General features: G+C 47.5%; 2 protein-coding genes and 2 pseudogenes across 15 annotated transcripts in view; all 4 read right to left on the minus strand.

Annotated features, from left to right (window-relative positions):
- The window catches only part of Ccdc180 (coiled-coil domain containing 180), a 62,462-nt gene extending 58,083 nt beyond the window's left edge, over positions 1 to 4,379 (minus strand). For all 3 annotated transcript variants that reach the window (XR_007340687.1, XM_048783327.1, XM_048783328.1), the window contains exons 1-3: positions 4,252 to 4,379; positions 3,605 to 3,714; positions 2,036 to 2,226 (exon numbers count right to left, since the gene is read on the minus strand). Coding sequence is in view for 2 of the 3 variants with exons in the window: in XM_048783327.1 (XP_048639284.1) it covers positions 2,036 to 2,226; positions 3,605 to 3,673 (260 nt within the window). In the remaining variant the exon portion in view is untranslated. The remainder of the gene's footprint in view (positions 1 to 2,035; positions 2,227 to 3,604; positions 3,715 to 4,251) is intronic.
- Positions 4,380 to 6,682: 2,303 nt separating this feature from the next.
- On the minus strand, positions 6,683 to 7,780 carry LOC125610688 (annotated as a pseudogene).
- Positions 7,781 to 8,123: 343 nt separating this feature from the next.
- Positions 8,124 to 9,453, minus strand: LOC107147773 (annotated as a pseudogene). The gene has a single exon (XR_001504197.2). The product of XR_001504197.2 is annotated as an epsin-1-like (transcript).
- Positions 9,454 to 10,348: 895 nt separating this feature from the next.
- The window catches only part of LOC107147774 (stimulated by retinoic acid gene 6 protein-like), a 42,959-nt gene continuing 30,610 nt past the window's right edge, over positions 10,349 to 22,697 (minus strand). For 9 of the 11 annotated variants that reach the window (XM_048783333.1, XM_048783337.1, XM_048783338.1 and 6 more), the window contains 8 exons: positions 18,696 to 18,771; positions 16,490 to 16,571; positions 16,308 to 16,356; positions 15,795 to 15,936; positions 14,676 to 14,795; positions 13,225 to 13,388; positions 12,362 to 12,508; positions 10,349 to 11,785 (listed from right to left, as the gene is read on the minus strand). In XM_048783333.1, the coding sequence (XP_048639290.1) occupies positions 11,637 to 11,785; positions 12,362 to 12,508; positions 13,225 to 13,388; positions 14,676 to 14,795; positions 15,795 to 15,936; positions 16,308 to 16,356; positions 16,490 to 16,571; positions 18,696 to 18,771 (929 nt within the window). In that variant the 3' untranslated portion in view covers positions 10,349 to 11,636. The remainder of the gene's footprint in view (positions 11,786 to 12,361; positions 12,509 to 13,224; positions 13,389 to 14,675; positions 14,796 to 15,794; positions 15,937 to 16,307; positions 16,357 to 16,489; positions 16,572 to 18,695; positions 18,772 to 22,697) is intronic. The other 2 variants (XM_048783331.1, XM_048783332.1) reach the window with 2 other exon arrangements.

Genomic DNA, 22,697 nt, shown 5'->3' on the forward strand with positions numbered 1-22,697 from the left:
GGGGGGGGGGGGAGGGAGAAAGCTGGAGAGGATAATGGCAGGAAGCCAGGCTCCCCTATCTGTTCTCCAGCTCCTGGGAGGTAGCTGGGGCAGCCCAGGAGACCAGGAAAGACGGGCCTGTGGCCTCTCTTCTCTGGTAAAAGGAGAACAGTGGGAGGGTGTGGCAGGTCAGGAGAGCTGCTGTGAGTCTCTGGGCTGCCCAGAGGGTCCAGGTGAGCTGGGTTGCTGTATCTGGGAGCCCTCCCAACAGATGGCTGATTTTTTTTCCTGCTGCTCTGGCTCAGGAAGAAGGGTGGGAGCTTTGCTGGGTGGGAAGAAGGATGAGGCTCGGGAAGGTGAGCTGGTGAGCTGGCCACTAGGCCAAGCTGGTTGCAGAGAAAGTGAAGGCAGAGGATATGGACAGAGGAGGGAGGGAGGGAGACATTTCTCAGAGGCAGGGAACAAGTGACCCCTGGGAGACTCTGGAATGTGGAGTTAGTGGCCCTAGTCCTTTCGACAAGTTATAAACCCATCCTCTGTTCCTGCCCAAGCTACAGGGATCTGTGCTGTGGTCCTGTGTCCAGGACAGAGCTGGGCTTATCTGGCTGTCCCAGGAAGCCAGCACAGCACAATGCCAGCACCCCCATGAGAAGTGCCTTTCTGAAACCACCCTGCAGGTGCCAAGAGCTCCTGACTGATGTTGTATCTGGGACGATAGGTGACCCTAGGCTGAACCCTGGGGAAGAAAGAACCCTGAGGAAAAAGAGGCAGGTATCAGGAGACGCCTGGTCCTAGATGAGGTCAGCTGAGACTCCTGTGGGAGCTGGAGTCACAGTGAGGATGCCACATGGCCCTCCTGGGAGCAGAGGTGGAGCTTGGACAGGTCCCAGCTGCCTATGCCTCTGGATCTCTGCCAAGGCATCCGGCAGGGGATGTGGCTGGAAGAGGCTGGCCTCTTGTGTTGGCCTGAGTGGCCAGTAGAGCACCCATTGTAGGTAGTTAGGTGGCTGAGGCTCAGGTCAGGGCAGAGAACTTGCCCTACAGCGGGTGAAAGAGACAAAGGCAGGTAGAGGAGACCAGACTATCCAGCCTGAGTTCCAGGCCAGGGAAGGTGTTTATGGCTGATGCCAAGCCTGAGGAGACTCCTGCTGCATTCTCCCAAGAAGCCAGGAGAAAGATGGAGTCTTCCTTTCCTCTTTTCCCTAGTAGTGGAAAAGTCTGATCATAGCTAACAGAAATGACATGTTTAGGAATCTCAAGTTTAACTTCCAAACTTGGAATTGCACAAGGAATGTGAGATGCCCCTGCCTCACATACTGCCCTCACCTCAGGTTACAGTGCCTCCCTGCACCTCCCTGCACACCCAGCACTCAGGCCAGAGATCCGTCATCAGGCCCCCTGGGGTTCTGCCTCCAAAGACACCTGAAGTCCACCCCTATTCTCCCTCTCCCAACCACCACCAAAGTTACAAGGACAACTATGAGCCTTCCTCTCTGGCCTCCCTGCCTCTTTCCTGTAATTTCTTCCAACATACTGCCCAAGGGACCTTGGACGCACAAAATCAGCTACTCACTGCAATAAAATCCAACACATGGACCGTGGCCTGCTAGGCCTCTCTCAGCCCCACCTCTGCCCTCTCTCCAGGTCCACTCATCTTTTGCTTTCTAGAATGGGTCGAGACCATCCATTTCAGTGTCTTGCCCCCATCCTTCCCCTTCCTCACCCTCTGGTCTCAACTGAGGCTCCTCCTCAGAGAGCTTTCCTGAACCTGTCCTGAGGGAAGGCTTTCCCACCTTACTTATTTGTTTCTGTAGTGGCCTCCCCGTTCCATGAAGGTGGGATCCTCCTCCCTAGCACCTGGCCTTAGGCACTCGACCATTACTGGGGAAGAAAGAAAGAAGCAATCCTTCCAAATAGGTGTTAATGCCTCCCTGATTCCAGGCAGGCACTGGAGACTTCCTTCCTCCCTCGCACTCATTTTGCATGAGCTCTTCCTGAGTCTTTGAAGATGGGGTGCCCCAGTGTGTGTGGGTGTGGCCTGAGAGGCAGGACTTACTTGTAGAGAACTGGGTTTTCTGTAACCCCGTCGTTGGGAAGGCTGTGCACCCACTTCCGCTGCCGAGGAGACATCATCTCCCCTTCAGGAATCTCCACCTTTTTCATCATGGGTATCGAGCCACTCTTTGGGGTCCCAGAACGCTCCGCAGACCGCTTTCTGGAGGCTGCCAGGGACTGGACCAGCTGCACCTGAATCCATGGAAGCCCACAGATGAGGGAAGTAGAGCTGCAGACCCCTCAGCACCATCAGGGTGACCGTGCCTACCTTAGAAGGACCCCTGGGAACTGCCACAAGGAAGGCCTGGAGGCTCCAGGCCCCTGCAAACCCTGTACAGGAGGGCCCTCCTCCTCCTCAATAGCCACCCAGCCACTTCAGGGAAGGCTCGCTTTAAGAAATTAAAATAAGGCACAAGATGCACATCTCAGCCTTTTTAAAATCATCATCATAAATTAGAAAAACAAAACTCTCCAATAGGAGGAGACTGGTTAAGTAAATATGGTACGTCCCTTTGATGGACTGTTGGGTGTTTATTAAAGATAAGACTTAGGATTTTTTTGGTCACATGAGGAAATGCTTATGAGATGATTATAGTTAAACATATTAATTAAGAGCCTAAATTTAAAATTATAACCAAATTACATGATTTCAAGTTTTAAAGTGAATAGCATTTAAAATGAATAGGGGTTGTGGCTCAGTGGTAGAGCACTTGCCTCTCACATGTGAGGCACTGGGTTTGATTCTCAGCTCTGCATATAAATAAATAAAATAAAGGTCCATTGAAAACTAAAAAATATTTTTTAAAAAATGAATGGCAAGGTGGGAGGGAGGATGCCACATGTTAAGAATGGCATATCGCTTACAGGGAGCAGTGGTTTTTTGTTTTTGTTTTTTTTTTGTTTTTTTTTTTTGTTTTTTTTTGTACACCTGTAACTTACAAAGGTTCTACAGAGAGCATCATTTAGGGCTCAAATTAGGAATGAAAATCCCATTTAAATAATTTTGAAGGAAGGGTTGGAAGTCTATGGGCTTCTCCTCAGGTCTTGTTTGGTCTGTGCATTGCATTGAAGAGGACACACAATTTGGTCAGCTGGTGCCATCATCCAGAGGCCTTGACTTTGTCACTATATGAGAGTTTTCTGAGTAGTGAGGCAACTTCTAGGAACCACTGAGGTTCAGGAATGCCTTGGATTTGGGAACTGGTCTGTGAGATACTGTTGCGGAGAAAGCAGGTGTCAAAACACTCACACAGAATGAAACCCAGTCTCTAAATAAAATTCTTTTATGCATGAGAAAAGGTTCCAGAGTACTGAACAGTTAATTTAGACTATTTCTGCGTCATTTAAATTTACATTTTTATTATTTTTATCTTTCCCAATTTTCAAGAATATATATCCCATACATACATGCATACAATAAGAATTTTTTAAAAAATCTGTTTCAAAGCCCTAATTCATTAGATTCCCAAGCAGGAAAGCCCTTAAAGGAAGAGAAATTTGGAGGGGAGCAGAGGGAAGTTTGGAGGAACAGAGAGAAGAGGGCTGTGAAAAGAGGGAGAGCAGGTCCTACCTCGGCCTGGAAGATCTGATGGTAGACTTTGCCGCTCTGAACCTGGCTCACCTTACCCACTGACGACATGGTGGCTGCTGGCGGGACGCCCCTGCCCGGAAGCCGTCGTCCTGGAAACGTGTGCTTGGTGTCAACTCCCACCCGAGGTTGGGAACCCACGCCCGCCCCGAGTGCAGGTCCTGATCGCACCTCGAGGGTCGAGGGCAGCTTGGGGGTTTAAATTTTAAACAAAACAGAGAGGGGACGGGCAAGGAGAGGCAATGAGGGGCCCAGACGCTCCCAGTCGCGCAAGGCGCCAATCCGACAGGGACTTTGGGGACAAGAAAAGTTCGGGGTTACAGCTTGCGCTTCACCCTACGGAGATTTTCTGGGAAAAGTCAACGCGCCAAGGTGTCTGTGGGGCTGGAACCCCAGAGCCAGGGGTCCTTGGGTCCAGGACCCTACCCAGGCCTCCAGGAGCCGCGGAGACCGCGACCTAAAGGCCTGATTCTGGCCACACTAATTAGGTGCCTACTCTGTGCCCAGAAGACCCAGCCGGGTCCTCCCGCTCCCCTTCCGAGACCCTCAAGCGGCCCGGGCAGCCCCTGAACGTCCCCCTGAGCCCAGATTGCAAAGAGGCCCTGTCCCCGTGCTGGCCGCGTCCGCACCTGCTGAAAGCACCTCTGAGGTTCGCCTGGGCGAGTCCCGCGTCAACTGCAGCGGGACACCCAGGGTCTCCAAGGCAACACGGAGGGGCGGGCTCAGCTCGCTGCCTTTCGCTGGGAAAGGGGTTGCCCTTAGCAACCCGAGCGCCCGAAGTGGAGTCGTGAAACTTCACCAATTGCTTCTTTGAACGCCAGTCTCTCTTCTGTACAAGAGAATACCCCAGAGCTGTCCTGAGCAGTACACCAAACGTCCTGAAAACTATCTGAGAGGTGGCTTTGAGCCATCATGGTCAAGAAAATCCATCGTTTCTTCCTTGCTTTGGTTGAAATCAATCTTTGCAGGGAAGAAATCTGAAAGATTCTGAAAGATCAATCTGTCTCCTTCTAAAAACAAAAACAAAACAAAACCAAAAACCAGAGCTCAGAGAATTCAAGGCTCAAACTTGCCCGGCCAGAACTGAAAATATTCGTGGTTGGGACCGAAGGGTGGTCAAAGTTTCCCCTGGGCTGTGTATGGGATAGCCAGCTCCTTCTTAGAGAAGCCCTCCTTTGGCAGGGATCCCTCACAGACTGCTAATAGATATTCCGTATGCCAACTTCCTAGGGCAAGCGATTGTTCTGTCCAGTCCAGCTCCAGAAATTAAAAAACAGTGAGTAGAAAACCCTTTTGTTCTCATTCTTTGGTCTGGGATTTTAGCAAGGTGAAATATTATAATAAAAATTGAATTCATTTGAGCTGAAAAAAGAAAAAATGTCAGTGATTGAGGGAAGGTGTGGAAAACACAATATAAAATAGAAAGTGTCCAGGAATCATTTGCAGTCTCTCTTCTCCTTCCCATCCAAGGAGGCACTGCTGGCTTGAGCCTTATACAGCAGAAACACTGTCTTCTCTGCCCAGACACAGAACCAGGTTCTGGTTTCTGGCACATCTGCAATTTTGGTTTTCTTTATTCCTTTTTATACAGAATGTCATGGGTTTAAATAAGTAGGCATGGATATATGATGTGTGGCGTTTTGTTCTGATTAAACAACATACTTGTTGCAAAAAATGGAAAACAATTCAATGGGGGAAAAACCCAAACAAACAAAAATAATCCATAATCCCACTGCTAAGAATATAGCATACTTTATCCCCAAATTTCTGGGCCTTTGTTTTTGTGTTTGAATCAAATGTACAAATATGTGTGTGGCTGTTTGTTTGTTTCTTTTTGCAGATCTGGGGATTGAAAGGGTGCTACACCACTGAGCTACATCTCTAGCCATCTTATTTTTTATTTTGAGACAGTCTCACCAAGTTGCCAGGGCTGGCCTTGAATTTGTGATGCTCATACCTCAGACTCCTGAGTCAGGAGGATTACAGGCACACACCACCACTTCCTTCCGGCTTGTGCTTGGCTTTTGGTTAGCATATCTGTTTCTTTCCAACTCCACAATGTCCTAGCCAGAAAGACTAACCAGTTACAGATCACCTTTTTAGTCTCCTCCCATGTTTAGGGATGGGCCAGAAGCCAAAGACAGGGAATGAAAAATTGGCCTGAGGCTCTGCACTCTCTTGCACCTCCATTCCATCTCTGATTTTTTTTTCCCCTCTCAATCTTCATTTTAAAAATGTCTTTTGAGGTTGGTTGGGGTACAAAATTAAGTTAGAGAGGAGAAATACATTCTAGTGTTCTATGTAGTACAGTAGGGTGATTATAGTGAAACCTTATTGAATATTTCAAAATAGCTAGGAAAAAATGTTCCCAATATAAAGTAATAAAAAATGCTTGAGGTGATAGATATGCTAATCACCCTAATCTGATCACTATATATTGTATATACATATCAAAATATCACACTGTGCCCCATAAATTGTATAATTAACAATATAATTGTATAATTAACAATTAAATTAAATAACAAAATAATTCTTTAAAATGTCTGTGGAGTTGAAGCCCATCCTTCTTTTCCCTCTACCCTTGTCCATCTTTTCCATAGTGTATAGAAGGAACCAAACAACAGGGACTCCAAGAGCTAATACTTATTGAGAAGATTCAATTTCCCCAAATAACTGAGAGAGTACCACCATTAACCCATCTTACAGATGAAGAAACAGATGCTCAGATTAGCAAGTTGGCTCAGATCTCTGAGCCACCAAAAAGTTGGATTCAAGATATGAATCTAGACCCTGCAATTCAAAAATTCTTGAACTAACCACCATGCCATGTAGATTTGGGACTAATCAGAAAAAAAAGTTTTTTGTCCAACTGGTGGAACCTGCACCTATCAAACATAACATACATACCTAAAAGTATGGGACTCAGTGAATTATCTGAAAGGAACCAGTAGCCTCAGAAACAGAACATTACCAACCCTCCAGCAGCCACCCTTAAGTACCCTCTTAGGTCATTTCTCTGTCCTCCCCAATGCCATCAAACACTTTATCTCAAGTTGGTTTTTCTTTTTAAAAATGTTTATTTAAATGAGATCACACAGATTAGACTCTTTTATGTTGGACTTCTTTCATTATGTTTGTGAATTCCATACATTTTTTGGGGGGTAGGGGAGCCACACCCGTGAGAATTGCCATTTATTCCCGAAGTTCCCCAAATCATCACCAAGAGTTCACCATGGGGTGCAAAGGGGGGAATGAGGAGGCTCAAACACTGATGGGGGTCAGGAATTTGGAGGGAGGGGGAATGGTGGAGGGATCCTAGCTGTCCCTCCTTCTTCTAATGCCACAGAAAGGGGTCCTCCTCTGGCTGGCTCCCCTCCCCATCCCCCATGTTCAGTTTCTCAGGGGGAAATGGGTTGGGGATGGGGAAAGAGGGCCTAGTGTTAGTGGGCCCCAGAAGGGGGAAGGGCGCTGGGGTGGGAGTGCTCCCATTTCACAGCACTCACAACACTGTCTCCCAGGGAACAGGAGTCGGGGTAAGTCGGCCAGGCCAGGTCTGCCTCCTGCCCTGGATTATAGGAGGAAAGGGTTAGTGTTGGGTGCTGGGGGACCAGGGGGCATCATTGGGGGCAGACCAGGGCCCCCACCAAGGGGAGAGATGTAGGTGGGTGGTGTTCCAGGGGCTGGGGGCACAGGGCTGAGAGGTTCCACTTGGCAAGAAGAGATTGGAAGCCTGGGCTCTTGGAGGAGTGGGGCCGGGTCGGCTCACCAAAGAGTCCAGATCAATGAGGGCTGCACTGGGCCCCAGGAAGGATTCTGGCGTCTTCCCTGTGGGGGGTGTGGGGGTTGGGGCAGTGGCAGGTGGGGCACTTCCCACAGTCTCAGCCAGAGACCCACCAACCCCACTCATGTCAGACGCCCAGGGCTGCTGGCAGGCACCTCTTCTGCAAGCAGCTCCAGCTCCCCCATGCTACTCCCAGAGGCTGGCAGGGCTGTGCGGAGTCAGTCGAAGTCGGAGAATTCATCAGGCTCTGGATCAAAGCTTCCACCTGCTGCAGTGCCACTGGTGCTGGGTTTTGCCGAGAGCCATAGCCAAGTAGGAATGACGCATGACATTTTTGGTTGAAAGGTGACACCAGCAAGCCATTGAAATGATAATGGTTATGTTAAGATATGTATTCAATTGGATATTAGACCCCTGCTGTCCGGCCTCCACCTGCTACTTTGGAACTCTCGCAGGGATTCCCGGAGAGTTCCCATTGGTTGGGGAAGTGTGGTAGGAGGGATTTCCAGAGGAGGGATTTCCGGTAGGTGTGGTGTGCCCCTGGAGAAGGCCGAGTGGGGGGCGTTTGTGGGAGTTTTGGAAATAAAGTTTGTTCCTGCTTGAGTGGCTCCTGATTTTGTGCCCAGCCAGACTGCGGCAGGTTTGGCAGGTGACCCCCCCCCCCAGGGGTCAGAGAATGCAGATGCAGGAGCCCAGGGATCAGAAGTTGGGTGTCCACTGACTGGAGCCCCACCATCAGAGCTTCCCCATGGGTCAGGCATGGGGCCCTCTCCAGCTGCAGGGGCTGGGGTCCCACCCCAAGGGTCAACAGAGGGTCCCACAGGGGCAGCAGGCCTCCAGGGATCCCGAGGCTGGTGTGGGGGCTGGACCACCCCAAGGATCAGCAGCTGGAGGGACAACAGGTCCCCCCCAGGGGTCTGAGGCAGGGGGCAGTGGGGATGGGGGCAGCCATGGGTGCTGGGCGCCCCCATGGGTCTGAAGCCGGTGGAGGTGATGTCTGCCCTGAAGACATCAGCAAGATCCATAAGAGATGACTCCTCCTTGCCTCCAGTCTCCCTCTTGCTCTCCTCCATTGCCATCTGCAGCCTTAGGTCGTCCCCACGACGGATTCGCTCTTCCTTACCGTGCTCCTCTTGGCTCAAACTAAGGGCCAAATGGAGCTGGACATCATCCTCGGGGCGCAGGACGGGGGCTGGTCAGCCTCCTCCTTGCTCATGGCCAGGGCCAGCTGGAGCTGCAGCTCCTCCTCCCTACTGCTCTGCCGGCGGAGCAGGCCTGGCCCGGAGCCCACTGCTGCTGAGGAGGCCGTGGCGGTCTGTGCAAGCTTCTCCACGTCTCAGTGCATGGGCACGCTCTTCCCGCAGCCGGTCCTCCTCACGCAGCAGGGCCACCAGCTGCTTGGCCTTCTCACTCACATTCACGCCCTGGTCCTTGCCATCACGGTCCACGTTTGCACAGCACACATGTTCTCCATGCACTGCTGGGACACACGCTCTGAGCCGGTCTTGATGAGGTACTCCATCAGTGTCATGGCCTTGTAAACGTGCCGCCAGTTCTTGCTCTGGTCATTGAGCCGCTTCCAGATCATGCTCATGATCTCTGAGAAGGCCACAACATTATAGGGGAGGTCGGCGATCTCAGACAGGAGAGAGCTGGACGGGCCCAGGGATCATTGCTTGTGGCCTCATGGACCTTGCTCTCTGCCTGCGAGTAGTTGTGGACAATGTTCTTCATCTGGCGCCCTAGGGACAAGGTTGACATGGTGCCCAGCGGTGGTGTCAGGGGCGTCAAGGGGCATGGAGAGATGGAGCAACTCACAGATGGAGGCTGCAGCAGATGCTGGCAGACTGCTGCATCTTGGCCCCTCACGCAAGGCTCTGGGGGAGTCATGGCGGTCAGCCCCCTGCCCCCGCTCGGTGTCACGGGGCGCGCGCCGGCTGCAGGTGGCGGAGGCTCTCAGCTGCGCACACGCGCACGCACGGAGAGCCCCAAGCCCATGGCCCCGCGCCCCGGCGCCTGCGGAGCAGACGGGAAGCAACCTGAATTCCATACATTTTTAAATATGAGTATAGTTTATTTCTGTGTAGTATTCCATTATTTGAAAACATAATCCATTTTGTTTATTTATCCTTTTTAGTATTGAACCACATTGTTCCCCCCCCCCCATTTGGGACTATAACTATAATGTTTTTGACCATCCTTTTGCATGGTGAACATATGTAGGTATTTCTCTTGGGCATATACTTAAGATTGGAATTGTTGGGTCATAGAGTCTGTACCTATATATCTTTAGGGGAAACCATTAAAGAATTTCGTAAAGTGGTTATAACAGTTTTCACAACCACAGTGCACAAAAGTGCCTGTAGCTCTGAATCTTCCTCAACACTTGATAGTGTCACCAGTTTTCATCGTAGCCATTATGTGGTGGTATAACAGCATGGTTTTAATTTGTGTCTTCTGATGTGTTATAACATGAAGCACCTTTTCTTGTACTGGTTAGCCACTTGGATATCTTTCTGTGAAAATGACATCTGTTTAAGTCAGCTTCCTGTTACTGTAACAAAATATCTAAAATAATTAACTTATAAAGAACAGAGGTTTCTTTTGGCTCGTGTTTTTGGAGGTTCTAGTCCACAGTCAAGTGGCCCATTGCCTTAGGCCTCCAACGAAGCAGCACAACAAGGTGGGAGCAAATGGTGACACCCACTGCATCTGGTAAGAAACAGAGAGAAGAGACCCAGGTCCCACAGTCCCCTTGAAGGCACACCCCAGATGACCTAAGGACCTCCCACTAGGCCTCATCTTCTAAAGGTTCTACCAAAGGTGCCACCCTGGAGAACAAGGCTTTAATACATGAACCTTTAGGAGACACAACCCATATTCAAGTCATAGCAAAGTCAAGTCTTTTGCTTTTAAGAGTTTAGGATAAGATAGAAACTAGCTTCAGAGTGTTCATATTTATTAACTCACTTTATCCTTAAAATAATTTTGGCTGCTAGGGGTATTATCTTATGGGGTTTCTTTTTATAGATAAGAAAAGTGAATGGAGAAGGGCAAAGTAATTTGGCCAATGTCAAACAGCTTCAAAGTGTGATATGGGAGTCCTTGTTTTTTTGTTGCTAAATGCAGAATGGCAAAGCTTGGTTGTGGAGATTAAGCTAAAAGAGAGAACTCTGGCAAATAGACCTAGCCACAGGACTGAGTTTACACCACGTACTTAATAATGGTCTGGGACTCATGTGGTGGATGGGGATTTTCCTCTACGATGTTGGTGGGATCCTCAGGGCACTTTCCCAGGCTCATGAGGGACTTTGAATGGTTGATCAAACTTTACACAGATCTTGGGTCATCAGATACTTTACGCTTGAGCATTAAAAATTTGGGCAAGTTCTGGACTCTGCACAAAAACCAATGTCCAAGCCTACTGACCCGACATCTGTAGGTGCTTGGAATGGTCCTAACCAACCCATGGCACCCCGCACCCCCATATGCATCAAAGTTCACCCTCATCACACATGCTGGGACATGTCTGCTTACACCATTTTGGTCTTAGTGTCCCCTGCCTGAAATGCCTGCCTAGATCACTGTCTCTGCTTCCTCAGACAGGTGGTTTACCCAGGTGATCCCACCCTGGTCAGAGAGAGTCTGAGCATCTTCACTGCAAGCAAGGCCCAGGTCAGCTCTGATCCACTCCTCACCCCAGCTGCCATGGGACGAGTGCTCTGTGCCTGCTCATCTTCCCAGATTAGGGGCCAGGTGCTCGGGTTTCCTTCTCTCCCACCACCCTAAAGACTGGAAAGAAGAAAGCAATGAGGACCCCACGGAATTGAGGACCACACTCTGTTCTAAGAAATCAGAGTTTTCTGATATAAACCTTTTACCACCTTCTTCAGTGACAAAGTTCTGCCTTGGAGTCAAGCTTTGGGCTTCTTAACAGGTAACTTCCCAAGGTCGCCTACCAATGGTGGATAGTAGAAGTATCCGTGGATAAAGTTTGCTCAACAAACTTCTCTTTAGTTTTTTATCTTTTTTTTTTTCATAAAAGAGTGAAATAGTCCTGAAACTTCGACCCTCAGTCCAGGTGGCCATGCCACAATGCTGTCTGCCATGTGCGTGGACAGTGCCTGTGTCACCCCCTCCCATCACAGGGAACAGCTGCTGGTTAGTCTGAGCCTTCTCTCAGGAGCAGACGACCTGACCTGGCCTCAGAGCAGATGTGGGTCGCCAGTGTCAGCTCTCTGAGCACGTCAACAGAATCTGGGTAAACTCCTGGGAACCATGTCCTGATTTTGATTTTCTGAGCATGACGAGTCTGGGGTTGTTGATCAGGGTCTGCAGCAGGCGCCACCTCGTCCTGGACCTAGCTGAGATGCGGGGACCTAGGATAGAATCAGAGCAGATGGACCACAGCATGGGAGGCGGGTGGTTGGTTGGAAGTTTGCCTCTGCCGTTCTCAAAGGGTTTTGGAAGAGTTGCCTTGAGTGTGAGAGGTATGGTTAAGGAGCTGGTTTGGGACTTGTGTGGACATGAGGGAGATGAGTCATCCCATGGTCCTGGATCCCCACAGTGTTTGGAATAGCAATGAACATACAGAGGCGCCCTAGAGCAGAATAACCCTGACTGAAGCCCACCTTGGCAGGCGTCTGGCATGTAGCCTGGAATATGAGTTGGAATCTCAAACAAATGGGATCTGGAAGACTCCACTAGCAGAACTAGAGCTCATTTCCAGGAACAACGGTGGAGGCCAGTCAGCAGGACAAGGACATAAAGCTTGAGTGGGTCCCATAGCCGGCTAAGCCTCCCAAGCTCCCTGGTTGAAGGACACCCAGGACACAGAGTGCAGAGAAAAAGAGGCAGGAAAGAGAAAACCTGGAGCATCTCAGGGACCTCAGGGAGCCTCAGGGGGTTCATTTCCTGCTCTTCAAACCCAGTGAGGTCCAAGCAGGAGACATTACCTGCTGATTGCTCCAGGCACCAGTATTTGATGGCCTTCTGCAGCTTCCTCTCCCTGTGGCCTGTGATCAGGATGTGGCAAAAGCTGACGAGCACAGGGTTGGTGTGATAATGGTCCACATAGAGCATGCCGATCCACGCGCTGAACCCTGAAACCCAGCGGCAGATCAGGCCAGGCCACATCTCCCAAGCGTGGCCCAGTTGGTTCTTTTAATGATAAGCTCCACGGGTGCCTGAGTCTTTGCTGAGAATTTAGAAAATGAGGTATAAAGATCTGAAAGGAGGCTTTGAGATCATATCCTAATCTGTTTCACCTCATGGAGAACTTGAAGCTCCAGGAGGCCAGCAGCAACAACCGAGAAAGCCTTGGTTACAGGCCCTGAAGGGCAGAGGGACTGAGTGATCGTGGCCTAAAAGCAGAACAAAAACTTTGCTTCTTCAGGAACGGCTTTGATTTGGGAGTGTCCGACTGAACAGAACATTTTCTTGATCAAATAAGTTCCGATGAACAACAATAATGATTCTGACATGTGGGCTTTCTCAAAATTTTCAGGACTGTGCATTCATAAATTAACTTCTCACTTTCAGAAAGAATTTTGACTACCTCTGACTATCGTCCTTTTCTTTATACCTGAAATGTCTGCTGAAGAGGCAGGATTGACTAGCCTTGAACTCCCTCTGACCATAGGGCAGCATGTGTTTCTATTGCTCAGCTTTACAGTCTCCACTGAGGATAAACTCTGAGCATAAGTGAAGGTGCCCACTCCAGGCTTCTCATACCTGTCTTGTCTTTCCAAACAGCCATCAAGAAGATGCAAGTCCAGCCCTCCCCAGAGGAGGTAGCCAACAGGGGCTGGTCACTCACCCATGTCTGCTCCCTCATAGCCACTCTGCATGATGGTCCTGTCGATGCGCGCAATCAGCCACGTGCCCAGGACGCAACTGATGAGCAACCTGGAGAGGCAGGCGCCCAGGCCCAGCAGCACATTGTAGAAGAACAGGAAGTAGTTGAAGTTGTGGAAGGCTTTCCTGCACACAGAAACAAGATGGCTAGGCAGGCGGGCTCTGGAGTCCTCCATAGCCAGCATCAGACCCTGAGGGCTGGGGGCATAGCTTAGGGGTAGAGCGCTTGCTCCTCGCATGCATGAAGCCCTGGGTTCAATCTCCAGCACTGCAAAAGCAAATCCTATGACTCTGCCTTCTAGCCTTGTGCTCTCACACTCTGCTGTAGGGGAAGCTGAGTCCCCATCTCCCAGCCCTGGACAGTGCAGAAGGCACAGGGCAGAACCCAAGACAAAGGTTGGGGGGACTATACTTGTTTTATGTGATCCTTAGGGTGTGAGGAAATCTCATGGTGCTACAGCTGGCGCAGGGGCTGTCCCAGCTGATGGGGCTTCCCCCCCATCTGTTGCAACTAGGACCTGCCCCAGCTGGAGCTGTTTCCAGTCCCCCAGAGGAAATCTCCTAGAGGGTCACTGGATCTCATGGTTCCTGTTGTCTCTGGGATAAAACCCAAACTTTGCATTCTGAGTGTCAGGTCCCCCTCAGAGAGGACATCTCTTGGTCTTGTCATTTTGTGTCTCCTTCCTGTCGCATAGCATCTAAGACCCCTGTATGGTGACAGTTTTAGATCCTCAGTTTCCTAACACACCCTGCTTTTGGGGTCTCCTGCCTACAGTCATGCTGTGATAGCTGCTGGCCATGCCCTCTACTATAAGTGCAGAAATTCTACCATCCTACTCAAACTTCCCATCTGCAGTGCAATTACCACCCTCTCCCCACCCTTCAACCCCAGCTCCTCCTCCTCCATCTCTGCCTCTCCTCCTCCATTGACCATGTTTCTCTAGCGATCCTTTTGTACCCTCTGGGGTCTGCTGCCCTTGCTGTCTGTGTGCCTGTCTGTTCTGATGGGCTGTGAGCTTCTAGGCAGGTGGTGTCGGGATTCTCTCTTTCCCTTCAGTGCCCAGGTTTCCCCAATAAATGAATGAATCAGCAAGGGTCACCAGGAGCTGGGCACTATTGTTCCAAGTCCATACTTGAACACATTTTAACCTTATAACACGTTGTTAAGATACTCAAAATGATTTACAAGGGGGAAACTGAGGTTCAGAGATGTTTAGTAAGCTTACACAAGGTCACAGGGCTCCTAAGGGGTGAGCCGGGATTGGGAGCCAAGCATTCTGACTCCAGAGCTCAGCCCTGCCCACTAAATCACCTCTCAGAATATAGAGAGGCCCTGGAACCTGCCAAGGGTGAAGGGGAAGGACTGGGAGACAGCCTAAGCCCAGCCACATCCCCATTTCCTCTTCATCTCACCTGTTATTGAGAGCCAAGGGCTTCTGCTTGTCCCCTGGGCCCAGCTTGGGCTGCAGGAAGAAGCTGGCGGCAATCCACATCTGCAGGATCATGAGGCCCAGGATGATGGAGATGGTGAGGCTGAAACACAGGGCAGGCACCTGAGGTGGCCTTCCCTGCTCTTCTAGGCCCTTCTCAGATGTCTAGTGATAGGGAGGAGAGAGAGGCTGGCCACCCAGAGTGTGAGCTCCATGCTTCATGCTCGGGAGCCATCCTATGCCCACCGTGCAGGCGAGGAACAGAGGCTCAAATGTGGGAGGTGGCTTTACCAAGGCCCCACAGCCAGAGCTTCTGGCTCCAGATCATAACCCATGGCTCTCACTGATGTCCCTTCTTACCAGGAGTGGCAGCCGGTGAGTGGCTTGACAGTTTGAGAATGAGAGAAAGAAATGGTGCTTGGGAAGAGCCTGAGAAGCTGTGGGAATGTGCACAAGGTGGGCTCCACCCCAGACTCGCATGGGGCTCTGGTAGGGAGGTCCCCAGAGTGTCACATGCTATGCTGACACTCTTGAGTGACAGTGTGAGGTCATGGTTAGAAGCCTTTGGTTTCAGATTGCCTGGGCCCCGATGCTGTATCCTCCCTCTCTTTAGATAGAGCACTTGGTTGCTCTGTGACTGTTTTCTGGACTGTGCATAAGCACCAAACTCACAGAGCTGACATGAGGAAAGACACATAATAAATGCTCAAGGATACCAGCATTCACCATTTTCCAGATGGGTAAACTGAGGCTCAGAGAAGGCGAGGCATTTGCCTCAAGTCACAAAGCACATCTAAAAATTTAGCCAGGATTATTCCTTGCCTCCTTCCATCATGCTGTCCTGTTTCTCCCTCACCTCCTGAGAATTCAGTTTTCCCAGATGGAAAATGCACATCATCTCTCTCTCTCCCTCTCTCTCTCTCTCTCTCTCACACACACACACACAGAGTTATAAAGGCTCATTGTAACGGTAGGAGAGAAAGCTTTTTTCAAACTGGAAGCTTCCGTTCCTGGTCAGTTGAGGTGAGGGCCCAAGATGATCAGGGGCCCAGGGATTGGCTCCCAGGACTCAGGAAGGACAGACCACCCACTCAGCACTTACATCCCAAGTCCCAGCCTTCGGAGCATCTCCAGGCCCCTGTGGTGGGTGACAGGAAGCACCAGGCCATACATGATCATCAGGCCACACAGGCTCTGCATCACATGGATGATGAGGTAGCCTAGGGACAGGGGAGTAAGGCTCACTTGGGGGTGGTCATGATCTGCCCCCGTGTCTTCCCGGCAGTCCACCAGAGGCCCTGGCATGGTTGCTGATGCTATTCCTGCTGCCTGGCATGGCCTCCCCTGTCTTCCCACTCTTCTCTTCCCACCTGGCCAGGTGCGGTTCAAATGCAGACTCCCCTAGAGAGCCTCGGAGCCCTGTCCTGGCTGGGGTTAGTCACTTCCTCCTCTAGTGTTCGCAGACCTTAACATTCATGGCCTGTGAGTTCAGGACAGGCGGGGAGGGTGACAGGATGATGGTCCCTTGAGGGCAGAAGTAGGGCTGCTTCCCACTCACCTCTCCTCCCTCCCAGGAAACATGTGTTGGGTCGCACAGGTCCCAGGTGGCACTTACCCCACAGAATATAAGCTATTTGCCAGCCGGAGTACCTTGCAATGGCCACCTGAGATTTAGAAGGAAACAGTGACCTCAGAGCAGGAGAGAACCTTCGTTCCCTCTGACCCCCTTACCAGTCTCAGAGGTTCCCCACACCCCAAAGAGGCAGGTTTGGGCTCAAGGCTCAGTCTCAGACTTACCACACTCTCAGATGGGGAAGGATTGTGGAACCGCAAAGGGAGAAAGTGTTTATCTCCTGCCCACAGCCTCTTCATGTGCTTTCTGGAGAAAAAGTGTGAAATAATTAAGTGACGTCCATAACCACGGCTCCTTTTGCATGAACGAGCTCCGTGGGCAGAAACAGAAAGGCCCGAGGACGTGGGGGACAGGCGGCCTGGACTCTGCTCCGTTCAGTACCAGCTCACAGCACCACCTGATCTGCCTTCCAAACCTACAAGTTTAATGTGTTTTGTAAAAATGATTTATAATGACTGAGTCCTAATGGCAACTGAGTCTGATCAATGCGTTGTGGGTGGCTTTTATTTTCCTCAGTTTGCTTTCTACGCTGTCGTATTTTGCTACGAGGAATATCTATTACTTAGGTGATGAGATTCAAAGAACAGGTGAAAACAGAGACCGGTGGTGTGGCTGGCCTGCCCTTACAACAGTGCGGAGGGGAACAAGAGCCCGGCGGCCCGCGCCACCGACCCGCACAGACTGCTTCCTTTCCCACGTCCTTCTCTAGGCCTTGGCCCTGGACATAGAGATCAGGCTGACATTGTCACAGTCCCAGGGTACGTTTGCGTTTGTGCTGTTTTTTATTTTAACTTAACATTTTACCTCCAGCATTTTTCCAGGACTTTTTTTTTTTTCACTTTTCATGATCACTAAGTTCAAAACTCTTAGAATAAAAAAAAGAATAGAAGAATCTTGTCATTAATTCTCATAACTATTACATTTTTAAATGAGAATATTTAGGCTATATTGACATAAATAAAATGTATTATTAAATATGTGATGTAACTAGTCTCTTTTACTTTTTAAATAGGAGTACCAGAAATTTCAAATTTGCATGTATGACTTTCTTTTTCTTTTCTTTCTTTCTTTTTTTTTTTTTTTTTTTGGTAGCATTGGAGTTGTACACTACCACCACCAACACACACACACACACACACACAGCATATATTTGTACTGTGCATAAGAAATTTCTAGAAAGATACACAGAAAACAGTTAACAGTAGATATCTGGGGGTAAGACCTTAGGAATCCAAGTGTGAGGAAGACTTACTTTTACACTAAATGTTCTTCATAATACTTTTTTAAAGTGTCTACATGTAGCTTAGGATAATGCCAAGAGCAATTAAAATGCTGGCACAGTGCTAGTGCCCTGAAGTATGTAGGGGGTTTTCTCACCCATAATTTCCTCTGCCCCACTGTCCTGATAAGAAGGCAAGGCACGGGTCGTCCCTCCTGGAGGACGGTGGAAGGCAAGGAGCCGCCTGGACAGGAACACAGACCTCCTCTCTCCAGATACCCTCTCCTCCCTCCTCTTGAGCCACCCTCCTCCAAATCCATCAGCCCCTCTGCAGTGTGGTTGCCCTTGGTTACACTCAGAGGTCTCAGAGAATATCTCCAGCCACAGGTAGACCACCCACCAGGTCCACAGAGAAGAAAGCAGAGAGAGAGAGCAAGGCAGGGCTGGGTGGAGAGCTGGGTCCCTTCATGCCAGGAGAATATTCTTGTGGACTCCATCTGCAAGAGACCTGCCCTTTGGGTCTCTTTGGGCAGGGAGAATCTTAAGATACGATGCTTCAGAGATGCTCTCTATGGGCCTGTGGGGTTTGTGGGGAGAAAGATAGCAGTATATACCAAAACTGACGCCTGTAAGTAAATGCTTATGCATTTTTAAGGCCATCCCCTCCTCCTACTCTGTGCACTGCTGTCCCTGCACTGTCATTCTTGAGACTGATGCTCCTGGTCCACCTGACCCAAGTTCCACTGATGTCCCTTGATCTAGATTTACCTGTTGGGAGCCCACAGTTATCAACCTCAAATAGCTGAGTAGGTCTGATACCCAATGGAAATGCCAGAAAAAATCTCTGTGGCCAGAAAGACTGAACCATCTGCTAATTGCTTGGGCATATTATTTAATTGCTGAGTCTCAGCTTTCTCAAAGCGTAAAAATGGAGACATTCAATGAGGATTTTAGCTTAATGCCTGTTCATCAGAGAAGTTCAAATCCATAGTTGAACTTTTTCTTCCTTCCTATCAAAAGATGTGGCTACCCTGGACATTGTATTCAATTCCTAGACACAGATTGGTATTGCAGGTACCGCTCCGGAGTTCTGAGAAGTCAGTGATAACATTCTGGCTAAGTCACACAAATGACTCCCAGAGTCCTCTTACCTGTAACAGGCCAAAATATGGAACAGATAGCTCACACTCGTGAGAGATGCAGGCAAAATGGTAGCCACCCAGACTCCTGGAATATGAAAAGGGAGATGAGAGGCCTTGAAAAATAAACTTAGAATGGAATATTCAAGAAGCAGAATCCCATACCCAAAAGGTCTAAGCAAAATTATGCTTCTTTTATCTATACATTTCCTTTATCCATACATTTCTTGATAGATAGATAAACTTCTACTCATTTTTCTGTTTCATTTTAACCACACACAACCTTGATGCACTTTATTTCCTTCATAATTCTCTCCTTTAGTGTTATATTTTTCACTCTGTAGCGAATAAAGGAAGGGAAAATTGTGGAGTACACACATCACTGATAGCCTCCGTCTATGGAAAACAACATTAATGTTTGAATTACAATTGCCACTTCTGGGGATGCGTTGGTTACACAGCAACCAGATACAAGGATAATGGGGATCAAAAGTTTTTGGCTATTCACTCATTCACCCTTAATCAAGTTTTTGATATTTAGAATCTAACTTGCTTTCAGAGAGATTCTGTGCATTAATGAGGGAGGAATGTAGGAATCAGGGAAGGAAGGTGATGCGTTGGTTTAAAAGGTTCTGTAGAAGCTAATCCTCAATAGGTACAGGAAAAAATAGCATTTGACAAATCCAGTCTTTATAATTAAAAACACTCAATGACCTAGTAATAGCTGGGAACTTCCTCAGCCTGATAAAGCACATCTGCTGAAAACCCACAGTAAGTATCAGACTTATTGGTGAAAGATTGAAAGTTTCCCTCAACATCAGGCACAAGATAAGCAATGTCGGCTCTTTTTTTTTTTTAACTAAATATATTTAGTTGTAGACAGACACAATACCTTTATCTTATTTATTTGTTTTTATGTGGTGCTGAGGATCGAACCCAGTACCTCACACATGCAAGGCAAACACTCTCCCAACTGAGCCACAACCCCAGCCCGAATTGTCAGCTCTTGTCAATTGTAGTCAGCATTATACTGGAGGTTGTAGACAGTGCAATTAGTCAAGAAAAAGAAAATAAAATGCATCCTGGTTGGAAAGGAAGAAGTAAAACTATCTCTATGCACAAATGACATGGTCTTATATACAGGAAATCCTAGGGGATACACACAAAAAATTAGTAGAACTAATAAATGAGTTCTGCAAAACTTTCAGGTTACAAGAATAATACATTAAGTCAATTGTATTTCTATATACAATGAACAATCTGAAAATGAAGAAAACTATTGCATTTATAATAGTATCAAAAAGGATAACATACTTAAGAATAAATATAGTGAAAGAATATTCAACTTGTATACTGCAAACTACAAAAGATTTTGAAAGAAATTAAAGAAGATCTAAATTTATGAAAGGACATTTCATGTTCACATATAGGATATTAATTGTTAAAAAACTGATCTACATATTCAAGTTAATCTGTATGAAAATCTAAATGCCATTTTGCATTAATTAACAACTAATCCAAAAAATCACTTACAATGAAGAGACTAAGAATAGACAATATAATCTTAAGAAAGAATAAAATTACAGGATTCACTATTCCTAATTTCAAACTTAGTACAAAACTACAGTAATAAAGGTAGTGTAGAACTGGCAGAAAGATAACCAAATGGATCAATGGAATAGAATTGAGTATCAAAAATAAACCATTATAGTTTATAAGTCAATCTATTATCAACACAGATGATAAGACAATTCAGTTAAGAATAAATATGCTCTTCAACAAATGGTGCTAGAACAATCGGCTATTCACACACACATAAACACACACACACACACAAATGAAGCTAAACGCATATCTCATACCATATGTAAGAATTAAGCCAAAATGGATCAAAGGCCTACATGTAAGAGATAAAACTATAAAAGACTTAGAAGAAAATATGAGGAAAAAAAACTTTGTGATCTTGATTTATGCAATGGTTTCTTAGCTCTGACACCCAAAGCACAAGTGATATAAGAAAAGTAGATAAGTTGGAATTTATCAAAATAGGAAACATCTGAGGGATGGACACAGGAATCAGGGGAGGAAGGTAATGAAATAGTAATTGACAATAAAAAAGGAATTAAAAGATACAAAAAATAATAAAAAGTTTAAATACATGCTACGGCATGATTAATCTTGTAAGCATTATGCTATGTGAAAGAAGCCAGTCATGAAAAATGACATAAATTCCCTTTATCTGACATATTCCGAAAAGACAAATTCATAGAGACAGAAAAAGGATTGGTGAATGTCTAGGACAGGGAGAGTTGGGAGGTGGGAGTGGGAGTGACTACAAATGGGTCATTATTTCATTCTGAGGTGATTAAAAATGTCCTGAATTTGATCCTGGTAATGGTTGCCCAACCTTGAGAACAAAACCACTGAATTGTGTATTCAAAAAACCAATTACACAGCATGTGACTTGTGTCTTCAGAAAGTTACGTTTTAAAAAAGAAAATAAGAGCTGATTTCAAGTTTCAAAAGAGTCTTTGTGTCTGGATCACCAAGACTAGGCAATGGCTATACCCCAAATCCCAATCAACCCATAGAATATGGTAAACCATCCTGAGCCCCCCAGGGGACTCCGAGGCCTTCTTGGGAGGAAGGAGTGAGTGCAGGCTTGCACCAGCTAGCAACCCAAACTTGACCTCACTGCTTCAATTCAATGCCTGTGTCTTCCCAGATAAAGGTGAAGAATGTCAAGTGAAAAGTCTCTTGGGACAAGAAGGCAGCTGTCTTTTTTTTTAATATTTATTTTTTGGTGTAGATGGACACAACACAATGCATTTTATTTTATGTGGTGCTGAGGATTGAACCTGGGTCCCACCCGTGCTAGGCAAGCGCTCTACCACTGAGCCACAATCCCAGCCCCATGGGCCGCTGTCTTAAAGTTGGAAGAGACCAGAGTACAGGGAAATTTTTATGTTGATTCTCAGAATACACATATACATAAGAAATATTTCAAAACATGAGTGACTTGGTGATTTTTCATTACCATGCACCCAAACCAGGAAACTGAGATTTGCCTTAAAAATTTCCTCAGAACAAAGATAGAAATGGGGACTTTCATAAATAAGACTTAGAATGGGTATTCCTGAAATTAAAGGGTAGCATATGCTCTCTGTGTTATGCCCAGGATCTCACCATGCTGAACATAAATATGCATTGAAGATGAATGAAATGTTCAGGGGCAACAGTAAACCATGGGACTATGGAAGGAGCAGTACCTGCCTCAGCATCCACCTGGAAGGTAACGTCTATGACATACCTGGGTGTAAGAGAGTAATTCATATCAAGGTCCTCCTCGCCCAAGTTTTGATACTCTCCCAGCTCAAGAGTCTAAAGGGGGGGAAAAGTCACTTGCCACGTCTGTTTCATGAGTTAGGGAACATTAGCCATTAAATATCAGAGTCCTGAAAGTTTTTGCAAACCATTTAGCAAGCCTCTACAAGCCCCACTCTGCAGATGGGGAAACCGAGGCCAAGAGAAGGGTTCCAACTTGTCCTGCAGCAAGGACAAGTTGATCCTGACGCCTTGTCCAGGTGATTTCTCATTTGGGAATAGAAGACAATTCTCCTTCCTCCACAGACAATGGGCACGTCATTAGGATCTATCACTTTCAAAGAAAATTTTCTTTATAGGAGGACGTGGCATCTCTGTTGCCCACAATACAGGGGCAAAGGACTTTCAAAAGGAGACATATAAGTGGCCAATAGGCATATTAAAAACTGCTCATCACTAATTATCAGGGAATGTAAATTAAAACCACAGTGAGATATCACCTGTTAGAATGAATATTATCAAAAAAGACAAATGATAACTTAAGTGCTGGGAAGGATGTGGAGACATAGGAAATTCTGCATACTATCGGTTGGTCCATAAATTAGTACAACCATTATGGGAAACAGTAGGGAAGCCGTTTCAAAAATTTCCAAAAAATTGAAAATACAACTACTTTATGATCTAGCAATG

The sequence above is a fragment of the Marmota marmota genome, unplaced genomic scaffold (genome assembly GCF_001458135.2).
Source record: "Marmota marmota marmota unplaced genomic scaffold, marMar, whole genome shotgun sequence".
NCBI classification, from domain to species: Eukaryota; Metazoa; Chordata; class Mammalia; order Rodentia; family Sciuridae; genus Marmota; species Marmota marmota.